The sequence below is a fragment of the Schistocerca piceifrons genome, chromosome 5, assembly GCF_021461385.2.
Source record: "Schistocerca piceifrons isolate TAMUIC-IGC-003096 chromosome 5, iqSchPice1.1, whole genome shotgun sequence".
Lineage (NCBI taxonomy): Eukaryota > Metazoa > Arthropoda > Insecta > Orthoptera > Acrididae > Schistocerca > Schistocerca piceifrons.
Genome location: NC_060142.1, coordinates 677294728 through 677310223, shown reverse-complemented (window position 1 = coordinate 677310223; position 15496 = coordinate 677294728). Strand labels below are relative to the sequence as shown.

At 41.3% G+C, this 15496-nt stretch overlaps 1 protein-coding gene across 3 annotated transcripts in view; it reads left to right on the top strand.

The window, feature by feature from the left end:
* Nucleotides 1-15496, top strand: part of LOC124798185 (voltage-dependent calcium channel subunit alpha-2/delta-3) — a 792806-nt gene that overhangs the window by 738313 nt on the left and 38997 nt on the right. For all 3 annotated transcript variants that reach the window (XM_047261474.1, XM_047261473.1, XM_047261472.1), the window contains 3 exons: nt 10110-10249; nt 12389-12649; nt 14901-15048. In XM_047261474.1, coding sequence (XP_047117430.1) covers nt 10110-10249; nt 12389-12649; nt 14901-15048 — 549 coding nt within the window. The remainder of the gene's footprint in view (nt 1-10109; nt 10250-12388; nt 12650-14900; nt 15049-15496) is intronic.

Sequence of the window (15496 nt, the reverse complement as noted above, 5' to 3'; positions counted from 1 at the left end):
ACGATAATAGTATGAAAAGGATAGACTGTTACTCACCATATAGAGGAGTCAATGAACTGCAGCCATACACAGCAAAAAGAATGCTATACATTTGACCTTTTGGCCATAGGGCTTTCTTCTAAAGTAAAAAATACACATGCAGTCACACAAGCACAACTCACACACAACTGACCAGTGCCTTTGGCCACCGCCTGGGATGAGTAGAGCAATTGCCCCTGATGAGAAGGCAATCTGTGTGTGGTGGGGGCAATAAGGGGGCTGGGGTGGATAGGGGAGGGGGGTAGCAAGGTAGGGGTGGGGGAAGGTGCAGTGCTGCTTGAGCTGTGATGAAGGAACATGGTGGCGACAAGGTAGGGCTGCTAGGCGCAGTCCGGAGGGTGTTTTTTTTTTTTTTTGTGGGGGGGGGGGGGGCACAGGGTGGGAAGCAGAAAAGAAGAGAAATAGGGGAGGGGAAAAAAGACTAGTAGGAGTGTTGGTGGAACAGAAGGCTGTGTAATGTTGGAGTGGGAACAGGGAAGATGATAGGTAGCAGGTGAAAGACATGGACTAATGAAGGTAGAGGCCAGGGGATTGCTAGAAAATCGGATATATTACAGGGAGAGTTCCCACTTGAGCCATGCAAAAAATCTGGTGTTGATAGGAAAGATTGAGATGGTGCAGGCTGTGAAGCAGTCATTGAAATGAAGCACAGTCCATGACTGCAGTGCCTTAGACCGCTCGGCTAATCCCGCGCGGCGATCAGTTTGTCCCTTTCACATCCTTTGATGGGATATGAGAAGCCTGTGACCACAGAAGAGTAGATGGTGAATGTATGAGACAGTCCTTACATGTAGGTCTATTACAGGTATATAACCCATGAGGCAAAAGGTTGAGAGCAAGGGTAGAGCAAAAATTTACAAGGATGTTGTGTAGGTTTGGTGGGCGGCTGAATACCACAGTGGGAGGGGTGGGAAGGATATAGGTAGCGTACTCCTCATTTCAGGGCAGGACGAGAGGTAGTCGAAACGCTGGCAGAGAATGTGATTAGTTGCTCCAGTCCTTATATTCGCAGAAAGAACCACAATCCACCACCTAAAAAATGATCCTGACCTTATAATACTACCTGCCAACAAAGGTTCCACCACTGTGGTTTTGAACTGCAGTGGTGGAGAGGCTCCAACAGCTGTCAGATTTGTCCACTTACAAACCTGCCACAGTGACCCCATCCCAGAAGTCCAACAAGATCTCCAGTCTCTTCTTAGAACCTTAGGCCGCTCCCAGAACCTTATCCTCAAGTCTCTCTCTCTCTCTCTCTCTCTCTCTCTCTCTCTCTCTCTCTCTCTCTCTCTCTCTCTCTCCCCCCCCCTCACCCTTACTACTCACCACACTCCTACCTTCTGTATGCTTCCTAAAGTCCTTAAACTCAACTAGGTTGTAGAACAACCTCCAAACCTCCCCCACGCCTCCTCATAGCTGACAAACCCTGTCTTGCAGACCTACTACACTTATGTCCCCTCCAAAACTCCCTCCCACCACCACACAGAACACAGAACCTAAACAGACCCACAACACAGTTACGAACCTTTCCTCCAGGAGCCTTAGTACCACAGAAATATCAGTCCTTTCCAAAGGCCTCACCTTTTGTCCCACTCCCAAATTCAGCCATGCAGGACTAGTTAAAGACCTTCTCTCCTCCTCCCGGTCACTACAGTGGAAACACTTTTTGTCACCAATCAGACCCAACCAAAGACCAATATTGAATGTTGCCTGTCCTTCACCTACCTATCCCCTTCTCTGTTTCCACTCCAGCACTATACAGCCTTCCATTCCACCAACAAACCAACTAATCTTTTTCCCCTCCGCTACTTCTCTGCTTTCCCACCTCCAGACTGCACCTACAACTGGCAGCCCTACCCTGTCCACACCATATCTGTGGCATCTCTCACAAGCAGCACTACAACTCCCCCCCCCCCCAACCTACTATCCTTCCCCTTCCCCCTAGCTGCACCAGCCTCCTCCTTCCCATCAACATGCATGGATTGCTTTTCCATTAGGTGCAGTTGCATTGTACAGCAGTCTGGCCTCAGCAGCCAGAGACAGTGGTCATGTGTGTGTGAGTTGTACTTGTGTGTATGTGTTTTCTATTTTAGAAGAAGGCTTGTGGTCATAATCTCAAATGTACAGCAGTCTTTTTGTTGTGCAACTCATTGTCAGTGTCTCCTCTGTATGGTGAGCAGCAAACCATCCTTTCCATAATACTGTCATAAACAGATGTTACTGTTGCATTTATCAGTTTTTTAGGAAATACAAGTTGACTAACTGCAAAGGTATTTCAAGGAGGCACTATAAAGTCAGCACAGAATTACAGTACACAGCTGGGTTGACAACTGGAATGTAACAATACCTTATCATATATTACAGTAATGCGGGATTTCACTAAGATAGAAACCGTTTAGCACTCAAAAATAGCATCTAGAAAATAATATGTATGTGACCCTCTCCTGGAAGTCTGAAATATTACTTTTTTATTTTATTGTTTGTACATTTTAAAATGAGAATCACATTCAGGAAAACTAGGAGTCTAACTTTAAAATGGAATATTTTTGTATCACTAGACTGATTCGTTTGAGCTACAGGAAAATCTATTTTAACAGTTGTTTGCATGTACAGTCAGCTAAGGTTTCTTGCATGAGATATTTGGCCCTCATGAACTCTTCAGTAGCTTCCAATGTGTAGTTAAGAGATTGCCCCCAACAGATGGAACTACAATACAAAAATCCATATTTTTCACTCGCACTGTGCGTAAGTCTTGCTATGTGACTTAAGGTATGATTTACTGGAGATGGTCACAAACAGATCTCTCACATGTTATACAGGCCTACCTCTGAACTGACACTACACAAGCCATCCTATGCTGTATAGTAGTGGGGTACAGTCTGCCTCCATAGTTGAGAGGTCAGTTTGGATAACTACCATGTGGAGGTCTTGGATTCAATTCCCAATATTGCCAGGGATTATTTCTTTGTAGGAGAACTGGAGTGGGCTCCATTCAGCCTTCTAATGCGAGTTGAGGAGCTACTTGAATGAAAAGTGGTGACTTCAAAGTCTGGAAAACTGATAAAGGCCAAGAGAGCACTGTGTTGACTCCTCACCTCTCCATATTGCATCCGAATGATGCCATATGGCAGAGAATGGCATGGTGACTGGTATGCACAGCATGGTCCTCTGAGCTTTCTTTGGGCTGGTCATGGAGTTTAGACTCTCTCTCTCTCTCTCTCTCTCTCTCTCTCTCTCTCTCTCTCTCTCTCTCTTTCTTTTTTTGTGAAGGGTGGTAGGAAAAGAGGGTACAGTTAATGCTCCCTCACAATATCCACTCACACATTCCTCTTTTCTGCAACTGTGTAAATGTCTCTTAGCGTGCCAATGCATCCAATCATTGTGCCTAGCATGCCCTCCATGACAGCATCTATCTGATGCCTCTCATAAAGTTTTGACCATCAACAGTTTTGTAGAATGTGCTTTCTGTATCTGGCAGTCCCCTTCATTCCCAAAGGAAGATGCATTTGAATCTGATGTTTAATGTCTTCAGTTTTTTTGTTAAACAATGCCTCTTACACTTTGATGCTATAGTAGTACATTGAAGTGCCATTTTCCCCAGGAATTTTGGTTTTTAACCTTTTCTTTAAAAAAAAAAAAAGTCAGAGGGACTTCTATTAACAATGTGTATTCGAAATACACTTTATGTGTATTTAATCATTGTTCCAGCTTGTAACATTCATATGTAGTGCCTAACTAGGTTTGAAAACATCTTATCTTTGGTGTGATGAAGTCAAAAGAGAGATGGAGGCAAGTAGCTAAATATTAAAATTATTTCTTATGAAGCAAGCTCCCTAACAAACAAGTAACCTGCTCCGTTTGACACTACAATGTGGTACCAGAGCTCCTGGACTTTCCGATTGGGATATGATGTGAGTAGACATGTAGTAGGCCCTTCAGTCTGATTAATTTTATCCATATATACTCTCCCTTCATTTGCTACCCTCTTATTCATTATTTTAGTTCATTACCTTAAAATAATAATTGAAAATACAGGTTTTTACTTGAAGATAGCGCTTCTGCAGGTCAGGAAACTCACAGTGTTCAAACAAATGCCATTAATAATAATATAGTCTAGACTGCCTACTGATTTTTCTGCAAATAATATGATATTCTGTTTATTACATTATTTTATGGGTCAGTGTGTCAGCTACTGCTATCATTGGATCCAATACCTAATAACAAAAGTAATGTAAAATCTGAGATGTATTATGTATACATTCCAGTCAAAAACCCACCCACTAAACTTAGAATTTCTGAAAGAAATTTCATTGTTGACAAAATAATCCATGGATATGCTGTAAATAGTCTTCATGGGTTTGCCGCCGGATGACGTTGGTGCAAATTCCACAATATTTCCTCGGAGTAACTGTCCAACATCTTCAGGTGATTGAACCTTGCTGGTGGCTGGATATGACTGACAATATCCACACATCGACACCCTGTGTACAGAACACATGCAAAGAATATGCAGGCACAGAAATCATGCAAGTGCAATGGTTTGCAGATAGATGTGCCAGAGTCAAACGACCTCTGCTGAAAATCGCAGATTGGCCCTGAAAGTCTGCTGTATGCTGTGTTTACTAACAGTGTGACCTGATGTTGCTCATTAAAAAACTGTACTAGACTAATGTTATGATGGGCCTGTTATCAAAAATCTTGATTTAATATTTCAACACGAGCTTACAACAACATAGGTTGTATTTCATGACCAATATTTTGAACTAGTGGATGGTGTCACCATGGGAAGCCCTCTGCCTCCTGCGGTGACTAATTATTTTTTGGAGGACTTAGAAGAAGAAGCTCTACAGTCAGCCACTCTCAAACCCTCTTTTTTTTTTTTTTTGCAGTATGTGGAGTAGACATTTGCGGTGTGGCTACATGGACTTGATACTCTACCTGTGTTTCTTCAGCATTTAAATTTGCTCCATCCAAACATAAACTTCACAGTGTAAGTGGAAAAAGATGGTACTTTATCTTTTCTTGATGTTTTGGTATGAAGGAAAGCAGATGGAACCTTGGGACACAGCATCTACCACTACCCAACACATAGTTCTATATTTGCAGGCTACAAGCTGTCATCGCCCTGCACAATGCAGGAGTGCATTACGTACTTTAGTTCATAGAGCGCGTGTGGTATCTGATCCTGAAAGCCTGTCAGGTGAGATACAACATTTGAAGACAGTGTTCTGAGAAAATGATTATTCTGGGAGACAGATATGTAATGGATTCAAGCCCAATCTGGGTTCAATCTGTGGAGCAGAATGAAGATACAAAGACACCCACAACTTTGGCCTTCTTCCTTGGGAGATGTTTTTTGACAATCTGCAGAACTCAGGAACCTCTTTGATTTGGTTAAGGATGATCTTGGCATGTTCTACATCCTGGAGGACCTCCTCACTACAGATCAATTGGAATGAAAGTAAATCTAATCTAATCAGGAAACGTGGTGTATATAAGATTCCTTGTCAGTGTGGGGTGCCATATAGAGGCCAGACATGTCACACAGTACAAGAATGCTGCGATGAACATCAGTGTCATACACGCCTACGCCAAATGGAGAAGCCGGCAATTGTAGAACACTGTCTAAATACAGGACATTGCATGATTTATGAGGGCAGAAGTTTTATCCCCGGCATCATCTTTTTAGAATTCCATCATGAAGGAAGCAATACACATCCATACAGCCGATAATCTCAACAATAGGGATGCAGCATTTCAACTGAGGACAGCATGGAACCCTGCATTGGCTGCTGTAAATCACGACAAGAAAATAAAGTTTTATGATAACAGGCCCGTCATAACATTGGTCTACCACAGTTTTTAGTGAGTAATGTCTAGCCACACTGTTAGTAAATTTAGCATACAGTGCATGCACAGGAGGGCCGTTCTGCAATTTTCGGCAGAGGCATTTGACTATGGCACCATCTATCTGCAAATCGTTGCGCATGCGTGATTTCCACGCCTGTGAATTCTTTGCGTACGTGTTCTATATGTGAGGTGTCAACATATGACTACTGTCAGTCATATCTAGCCACCAGCAAGGTTCAACCACCTGAAGATGTCGGCCGGTTGCTCCGAGGAAATATTGTGGAATTTGCATGTCATCCAGTGGCAAACCCAAGAAGACTATTTACAACGTACTGGCTGGGAAAGTGTGAAGAGTCACACCTGGGTACACTGCCAGCTGTTGGTGTTCAAAGGGCACAAAATTTCAATGATAAGTCCTTTCACAGTTGTGGGGTGTACTACATAACTGACCATATGGTGGCTCAGGGGCAGCTTATATCCTTGTCACTCCATCCTCCCAACCTCTCTTTTCCTGTGCTCCCTCTGAGGCCCTCTCCCAGAGGCATGCTGGCAGGTTGACTGCCACAGCATTCAGCACCCCACACACAATTCACTCCCTGTGGACAGGGTTGGTGTGGTGGCAGCAGTGGCTTCATAATCCATTGGGTCTATTCCCAGTGTTTACCTGTAGTCTTGCTGTTGATCCTAACTAAACAAAGTTGAATTGAATTGAATTGAACTGAATTTGATCCTGTAAGATTACATTGTGAACAGTAAATGTACGTGTAATATAGAACATGTCAAAGTATTAACATTCATTATCACTTATTTTTCTACACCTTTAGCTTACATTTTTACATCATTGATAATGAATAATAATATATACAAATTTAATGGCATAAGTATTCTGCAACACTGTAAAACTCGTTTTCAGTGAGATAGCCTTTAAGTTTCTTTGGAAAGTCGTTGTGAAGTACACTATCTTGCAGGTTTTTAGGCAGACTTCTTAGTAGTCTGATACCAGAGTACTGGGGTCCTTTTTTTAGCATTGCCAGTTGGTGGGGTATGCTCCGTACTTCATTCTTCCTTCTTGTATTGTGGGTGTGTGTGCACTAGTATTTGTAATCCAGTCCTCACTACCTTTTGTGATGTACATTATTGTTTTGTATATATGCAACGATGAAAAAGTTAAGATACCCAAATTCTTGAAACAGTTTCTGCACGTTTCAGAGGTCTTTCTTCTTAAAATGGTCCTAATTGCTTTTTTTTATAATGTGAACACTCGTTTTGTCTCTTGTTTGTTTGAGTTTCCCTACACAGTCACACCATACTGTAAGTATGGTTCGAAAAGTCCATGGTACACTGTACACAGAAGGTTCTTGTCTGAATACTGTGATAGCTGCACCATTAAGAATATGACAGGGCTCAGTTTCTTACAGACATTATTAATATGTTTTTTTTTTTCCATTTCAGTTCATTATCCACAAGAATACCTAAGAATCTAGCAGATTCTACTTCTTCCAGCCTTGTTCCATCAACCTCTAAATCTATGTATAAAGCCTTTTCCTTGTTTTTAAACACTACATACATAGTCTTTTTTAGATTTATAAGTGTGGGACTTCAAGATTTGCTGAGCTTGTAGTCAGTATTGCAGTTGTTTACTTGTTCCCTGCTTCAAATCTCAATAGATTCCCTTGTGATGCAGTCCCCATAATGTGTTCACGGAGCAAGGACTATGGTGCACTCATACTCAATGTTATGTATTTCCAATAGGCAGTGATTTGCAACTGCAGTTTTGTTGGGCGGTAGCAGATAAGTATGTCACTGATTTTCCTGGCAGCAGTTTTTAACAGTGGATATTGTCTTTTTCTGGTGTATGATTTGCTGCATTGGTGGGTGATTTGATACATCTAATCCTTGTAAAGTACAGGATTGTCCATGACACTCCCCAGAAATGCTCGTGTCTGACTAGGTGAATAGAAAACTCTTAGTGCTGTATCAAGTTGATCAATTATACTTTTTCCAATCATGTCATTGTTGGTGAAAGTAGGATGGACCCTTTGAAAATAACGCAGTGTCTACTAAGACACTGCTTTACTGCTTTTAGCCTGTATTTGAATTTATGGACATCTGGTGATTTTATACACTACTGGCCATTAAAATTGCTACACCACGAAGATGCCATGCTAGAGACGCAAAATTTAACTGACATGAAGAAGATGCTGTGATATGCAAATGATTAGCTTTTCAGAGCATTCGCACAAGGTTGGCACCAGTGGCGACACCTACAACATCCTGACATGAGGAAATTTTCCAACCAATTTCTCATAAACAAACAGCAGTTGACTGGCGTTGCCTGGTGAAACGTTGTTGTGATGCCTCGTGTAAGGAGGAGAAATGTGTACCATCACGTTTCCGACTTTGATAAAGGTCGGATTGTAGCCTATCGTGATTACGGTTTATAGTATCGCAACATTGCTGCTCACGTTGGTTGAGATCCAATGACTGTTAGCAGAATATGGAATCGGTGAGTTCAGGAGGGTAATATGGAATGCCGTGCCGGATCCCAACGGCCTCGTATCACTAGCAGTCGAGATGACAGGCATCTTATCCGCATGGCTGTAATGGATCGTGCAGCCACGTCTCGATCCCTGAGTCAACAGATGGGGACGTTTGCAAGACAACAACCATGTGCACGAACAGTTCGATGATGTTTGCAGCAGCATGGACTATCAGCTTGGAGGCCATGGCTGCTGTTACCCTTGACACTGCATTACAGACAGGAGTGCCTGCGGTGGTGTACTCAACGACGAACCTGGGTGCACGAATGGCAAAACATCATTTTTCAGATGAATACAGGTTCTGTTTACAGCATCATGATGGTCGCAACCGTGTTTGGCAACATTGCGGGAAACGCACATTGGAAGTGTGTATTCGTCATCACCATACTGGTGTATCACCCGGCGTGATAGTATGGGGTGCCATTGGTTACACGTCTTAGTCACCTCTTGTTCGCATTGACGGCACTTTGAACAGTGGACGTTACATTTCAGATGTGTTACAACCCGTGGCTCTATCCTTCATTCAATCCCTGCGAAACCCTACATTTCAGCAGGATAATGCACGACCGCATGTTGCAGGTCCTGTACGGGCCTTTCTGGATACAGAAAATGTTCGACTGCTGCCCTGGCCAGCACATTCTCCAGATCTCTCACCAATTGAAAATGTCTGGTCAATGTTGGCCGAGCAACTGGCTCGTCACAATACGCCAGTCTCTACTCTTGATGAACTGTGGTATCGTGTTGAAGCTGCATGGGCAGCAGTACCTGTACACGCCATCCAAGCTCTGTTTGACTCAATGCCCAGGCGTATCAAGGCCGTTATTATGGCCAGAGGTGGTTGTTCTGGGTACTGATTTCTCAGGGTCTATGCACCCAAACTGCGTGAAAATGTAATCACATGTCAGTTCTAGTATAATATATTTGTCCAATGAATACCCGTTCATCATCCGCATTTCTTCTTGGTGTAGCAATTGTAATGGCCAGTAGTGTATATAAACATGACAAAGCATACTGAATAAGAACTTTTTCAGTTCTAAATAACATAAGTCCAGTATTGTCTGGTACACTGTACTTCGTATGACACCAAGGGGAAAATAAATAAAATTTTCATTTTGTTGATGTTGGAGAATATTTGATGATGAGGATTTCAGAGTATGCACTTTATACCTATCTTGGTATGAAAAGTACAATACTGATTACTAACGTTTTAATTAATTGTGTGTATGTTTTATGATGCTGTCCCATGAGTAATTGACGGTACTGTGACTGGTATCGACCACCCAGATGTCATCTTGAGTCTGTCAGTAGAGGAAAAGAAAGGCGGTATAGAATCTATAAAATCTGCTAAGTAACTATCTATGTAACAATTATTGAATTGAATTGACTCATTTTGTAAGCAGTGATGTAACTTTCCCATTCTGTTGTCAACAATACTAAACATATCATTTGGTAGAAGTCAAGGTTTTATAGGTTGTGTGAGAAACACTCTTTGTTTATTTACACATGTCTGTATTGTATCATAAAAAATATAATCAGTCAGTCTCTTTATCTCCATGGACAGTATGCCATTTTTCCACAAAAAAAAGTGACTTATTTAATGTAATGACATTGACTTACTTCAGTATTGTAATGAGATAGAAATTCTCCTGTGGTTAACTGTGTTTGTTCTTTTGCTTTGCTCAGGTGAGAAGAATGGAAGCCTGGTGACAGCCAGTCATGCCATATTCCACTCAAAGGATCGTCTCAGTGCCCCAGCTGCAGTTGTTGGCTTTCAGTTCCAGCACTCAGCTCTTTCAACATTGTTCAGGAATATAACATACAGTGTGCGTACTTTCTTCTACCTTAGTTTGAGATTAATATTTCCTAGGACCTGTTCATAAAGGAAAACATTTTTTGTTAAAGATTGAAAGAAAAAAACTTATTAAAACCTCTGTGAATATTTTACTGTGAATGTTTTAGGAAGAGTTAAAGGTAACTGCAGTTACAAATCTTCATCACTATAAACATTAAAAGCATTACATAATGAAAAAACGCTTTTTGTCAATATTCCATGAAAAATTTTATAATTTCTTACGCCACCTAGGTTTCAGGTTACGAGTTCTTGGTCAAAATCAGTTGTAGATATACATACTGATAGCAGATAATTTACCATAAACTGGAATGCAGCATATTTGTGAGGAACTGGATACTCTGAAATAACTGGAATAAAGGAATCTGTCAATTTGTCCTTCCTGTACATTTTAAACTGGTGGATTCATGTCTGTATGTTTATAATACTGTCTAGAAACCTGTTCCATATGGAATTGTTTGTTTTCATTCTAGAAAGTTACCTAGGGATTTTGAATTCATTGATCATAATACATCAGAAAAAGAAAATAACATCTTCATAAATAGTAAAGACACCACTCAACGAGTAGCAGAAGCATTGAATCATCAAAAGGAAAGGCCACACACACACACACACACACACACACACACACACACTCTGTAACAGCTAGAAAGACAGTGCTGGGATTGCAGTTCAGCAGATGGACTGGCGTGGGGAAAGTGTCATGAGATGTGGGTAGAGGGAGGAAGAGGCAGAAAGCATGAGGAGGAGTGGGGGAAGGGTAACTAGCTGCTTGGAGAGAGGCAGTAGGTACGCAAGTTAGGATTGCGGGAAGGAGGGGTGGCAGGTGCATTTGCTAGGCATGCAGCACATGGGTACCTGAGCTGGGGACATGCTTTGCATAAAGAAGATGGAGTGGAAATGTGGTTGAGAGGGAGTGACATGACTGAAGAAGAGGAAACTGGTGGGTACAGAGACTGGAGACTGTGGGTTGGTAGAGACTGAGCCCAGGAGAAATACACTGGCAAATAATGTATTCAAAGATAATCCCATCTATGTAGTATAGAAAAGATCGTTCAGTGGGAAGGATCCAGATAGTGCAGGTTGCGAAGCAGTCATTGAACTCGAGCAGGTTGTGGTCAGCAATGTGATGTGGTACTGAGACGTCAGCTTTGTTCTTGGCCACAGTTTGATGGTGACCTGTTATTCTAGTGGACAGTTGGTCAGTAGTCATGCCCATATAAAGTGCTGTTTAGTGATAAATAAATGTGGACAAGACTACCAACTATCTGCCCACCAGCCTGAATGGCCATTGTCAAACTTTGACCAGAACAGTGACTCATCACACTGTTGAGCACAACAGGCCCAAGTTCAGTGGCTGCTTCACAACCCCTGCCACCTGGGTCCTTCCTTCCAGCACCCGCTTCTGTGTTATGTAGGTGGGAGCTATCCTTGCAACACATCCTTTGCTCCTGTTACACTCCTGGCCTCAGTCTCCACTATCTCAATGTCCTCACACTCCCTAATCAGCAGTGTCCGCTTCCTCTGCATGTCACCCCATCCCAATCCATCTCTCCACATCACCATCTTCATGTGCCGAATGTCTGGCACATGCAGTTGCCCCCACTGCCTCTTGCATTTCTAGCCTGCACACCTGATGCCTCCCTCCAAGCCATTAGCTACCCCTCCTCCCGCTTCCTGTGTGTTTCTTCCTCTACCTCCCCCCCCCCCTCCCCCCTGAGGCAACTCTCCTCCCAGTCCAGCTGCTGAAAGGTACACAGGTGCGTGTGTGTGTGGTGGTGGGGGGGGGGGACCTGCACACGTGCGTGTGCATGGGAAAGAAAGAAAAGGAGAGCAAGTTTGCTATTGGTAAATAAATCACTGTCTGTCCTCGGTACATCTTCTGTGTTCAGAGGAACTATTAAAATATTCTAAATGTGTATTTTTCCCATACAGTAGTCTGTCATTGTATACTCTGTCCACATTTCTGTGAGAAGCAAGCCATAAAAAAACTTCTTAAATGTTAGAATCATCTGCTTTCCTCATTTGTAGTGTTAAAAATTATTTCAGTGTGTGTAACAAATACTTATGTTTTTGTGTGTGGATTTTGCTTATACAAAGGAAATTGTTTCAGTGTCTAGATGTTCTACCAAACTGCACTAGAAACAGAACATGTGCATCAGACATTTTGGAATGCTACCTCCTGGATAACAACGGATATGTCGTCGTTTCTGAAAATCACAGAGACACGGGAAAGTTTTTTGGTGAAGTCCGACATTCAGTTATGAATCAGCTGATAGAGCAGAATGTGTTCCAAAGTATACACATTTTTGACTATCAAGCTGTGTGTTTCAGACCAAAGTCAACAGATAATGCAGCATCATTTCGCATCACAGTGAGTTTATGTTACAGATACATGAGCATGTACTTCATTACGAAAAATAGTATACAATGTGAGTTAAATTACATACTAAAAGCAAAATATTAATGGGAAAGAAAACATTATCTTGCTCTAATTCTTTATTAGCATGAATTTTCACAAATTCTTTTACTTTAACATTTATGTACACCTTTTGTATATGTTATATAAAAATAATTATTTTCAGGGTAGAAGAGAGAATAAGTTTTAGTGTCACTTTTATTTCAATATTAGAAACTCATATATGCTCTAAAGCAATCACAGATATGGAGAACATGTATGATATGATTCTGTATCCCCCACTCTCTCTCTCTCTCTCTCTCTCTCACACACACACACACACACACACACACACACACACACACACACACACACACACGCACTTTTAAAAACAATCCACTCCACATCTCATAAAGCAACACACAACTTTCCGGTCCCTCAAGATGGGACATGGTGAGATAATTGTTATTAGTTCTTGTATTATGGAGGCAATATCTTATATGTCAATCACTTGTGCACCTACATCTATATGCAGCAAACCCAGTGTGAAGTGTATGGCAGAGGATACTTCCCAATGTACCACATGCAGAATTCCTCGCTGTTCTCTTTGTGTATGAGACTTGGGAAGAATCACTGCTTAACTTCCTCTGTGCATACCATAATTAGGCTAATCTTGCCCGTGTGGGGTGATACATAATAGGCTGTAATATTTTCATAGATGCATATTAATACTGGTCACTGAAACATTTTAAGTAGGCTTTTGCAGGTTAGCAGGCATCTATCGTTAAGCGTCTGCCACTTCAAGTTTTTCAGCATCTCTGTGACGATCTTCCTTACGTCTTACAAACATGTGACCATTTGCACCATCCTTCTATGTAAATGCTAAATAGCCCCGGTTAGTTCTATTTGGTATGGGTCCACACACTTGAGCAACTTTCTTTATCTTTGTTTGAATCTATGTGATCCCACAATTTAATATTCCTACAAATTGTTACACCCAAGTATCTATAATAGTTTACAAATTCCATTTGTGACTCATTGATATTTCAGTCCTCAAATACAATGTTTTTCCATTTTATGTAGTACTTCCTGTCATTTCTTTCAAATTTGATTTTTTATAATAGAGGAAAACATTCCACGTGGGAAAAATATATATAAAAAACAAAGATGCTGTAACTTACCAAACGAGAAAGTGCTGGTATGTTGATAGACATAATGAAAAACACACAAACACACATACAAATTTCAAGCTTTCGCAACCCAAGGTTGCTTCATCAGGAAAGAGAGAAGGAGAGGGAAAGACAAAAAGATGTGGGTTTTAAGGGAGAGGGTAAGGGGTCATTGCAATCCCGGGAGTGGAAAGACTAATCTAAGGGGGAAAAAAGGACAGGTATAAACTCACACACACCCATATCCATCCGCACATATACAGACACAGGCAGACATATGTAAATGCCGTATGTGTGTGTGTGTGTGTGTGTGTGTGTGTGTGTGTGTGCGAGTGTAGTAGGGAAGGCAAACACTTCACTTCAGTTCCTTGGAGAATTTTAGGAAAGTGTGTTTCATCTGAAAAGGAGACCATATATGGGACACTATAGTGACCCGTTATTGAGTAGTGCTCAAGTGTCTAGGGTCCACACCAGGTCAGAGTCAAGGAAGACATCAAAGCAATTCAGGGGTGGACTGCTACATTTGTTACTGACAGGTTCAAACAGCAAGCAGTTATTATGGAGGTGCTTCAGGAACTCCAGTGGAAATCTCTGGAGGGAAGATGACTTTTTTTAGGTGCACTGTTGCAAAATTTTAGAGAACCAGTATTTGTAGCTGGCCGTAGAATAATTCTATTGGTACCAACATTCATTTCACATAAGAACCATGAAGGTAAGATAACAGAAATTGGGCTTGTACTGAGGCATATAAACTGTCATTTTTCTCTCGCTTTATTTGTAAGTGGAACAGGATAGGAAATGATTAGTAGTGGTGCAGGTTACCCTCTGTCATGCACAGTATGGTGACTTGCAGAGTATGTAAGTAGATTAGATACTGCTAATAATGTAAGTTATATGAGCTTCATTTCCCCTCCTCATAATGCTACTGCAGAATTTCCTTGTTGGTATTCAAAGGAAATTTATTGTTAATGTACTGAAACATTATTTTTAGTGTTATTTATTTAGTACAATTTAATGTAGAAAGTAAGTGTTGTAATTACCCTTTTCTATTTTAACAGCCCTTGACACACTTTTTAAAGCTGCTAGACTGGTTGATTGGAAATGTTGTGTGGTTAGCAGCTCATACAAACTTACATCTCATGTGGCTGCAAGATGATGTGGCTGCTACAGCTATTTCTGGGGCATCTTCACAGCCTGATCCAGGAGGTAATATTTGCATTTCAATCAGAAATTCTCCATTTCTTCTTTGTGGTTGGTCTGGGTATACTGCTGTGATAACAACGTAATCTCTAACTTAATGTCCAGTCTTTGTACACAGTCATATGTAGAACTAGTTATAAAGGACCAGATTGAGAAATGTAAAATAAGTAAGAAGGAAACATTAATAGAGAGAAGTAGCTAATCACAAACAACTGCTGTTGGCCATATTTACTACCATGAAAGACAGTGTGTATTTTATTTGTTCATAAAAAGGGTCTCAGGTATGAATTAAATTTACTTTTGAATTTTCAAACATTGATGACTTGTTGCGTAATGTCTGTGGTCAGATTATTTGAGATTTTCTGACCAGGAATGGGAGGGGTACATGTTTCACTTTGGGCAAGGAATGAAAGACAGCATGGAAGCTATACTTGTGTTTAGTATTTTTATTACG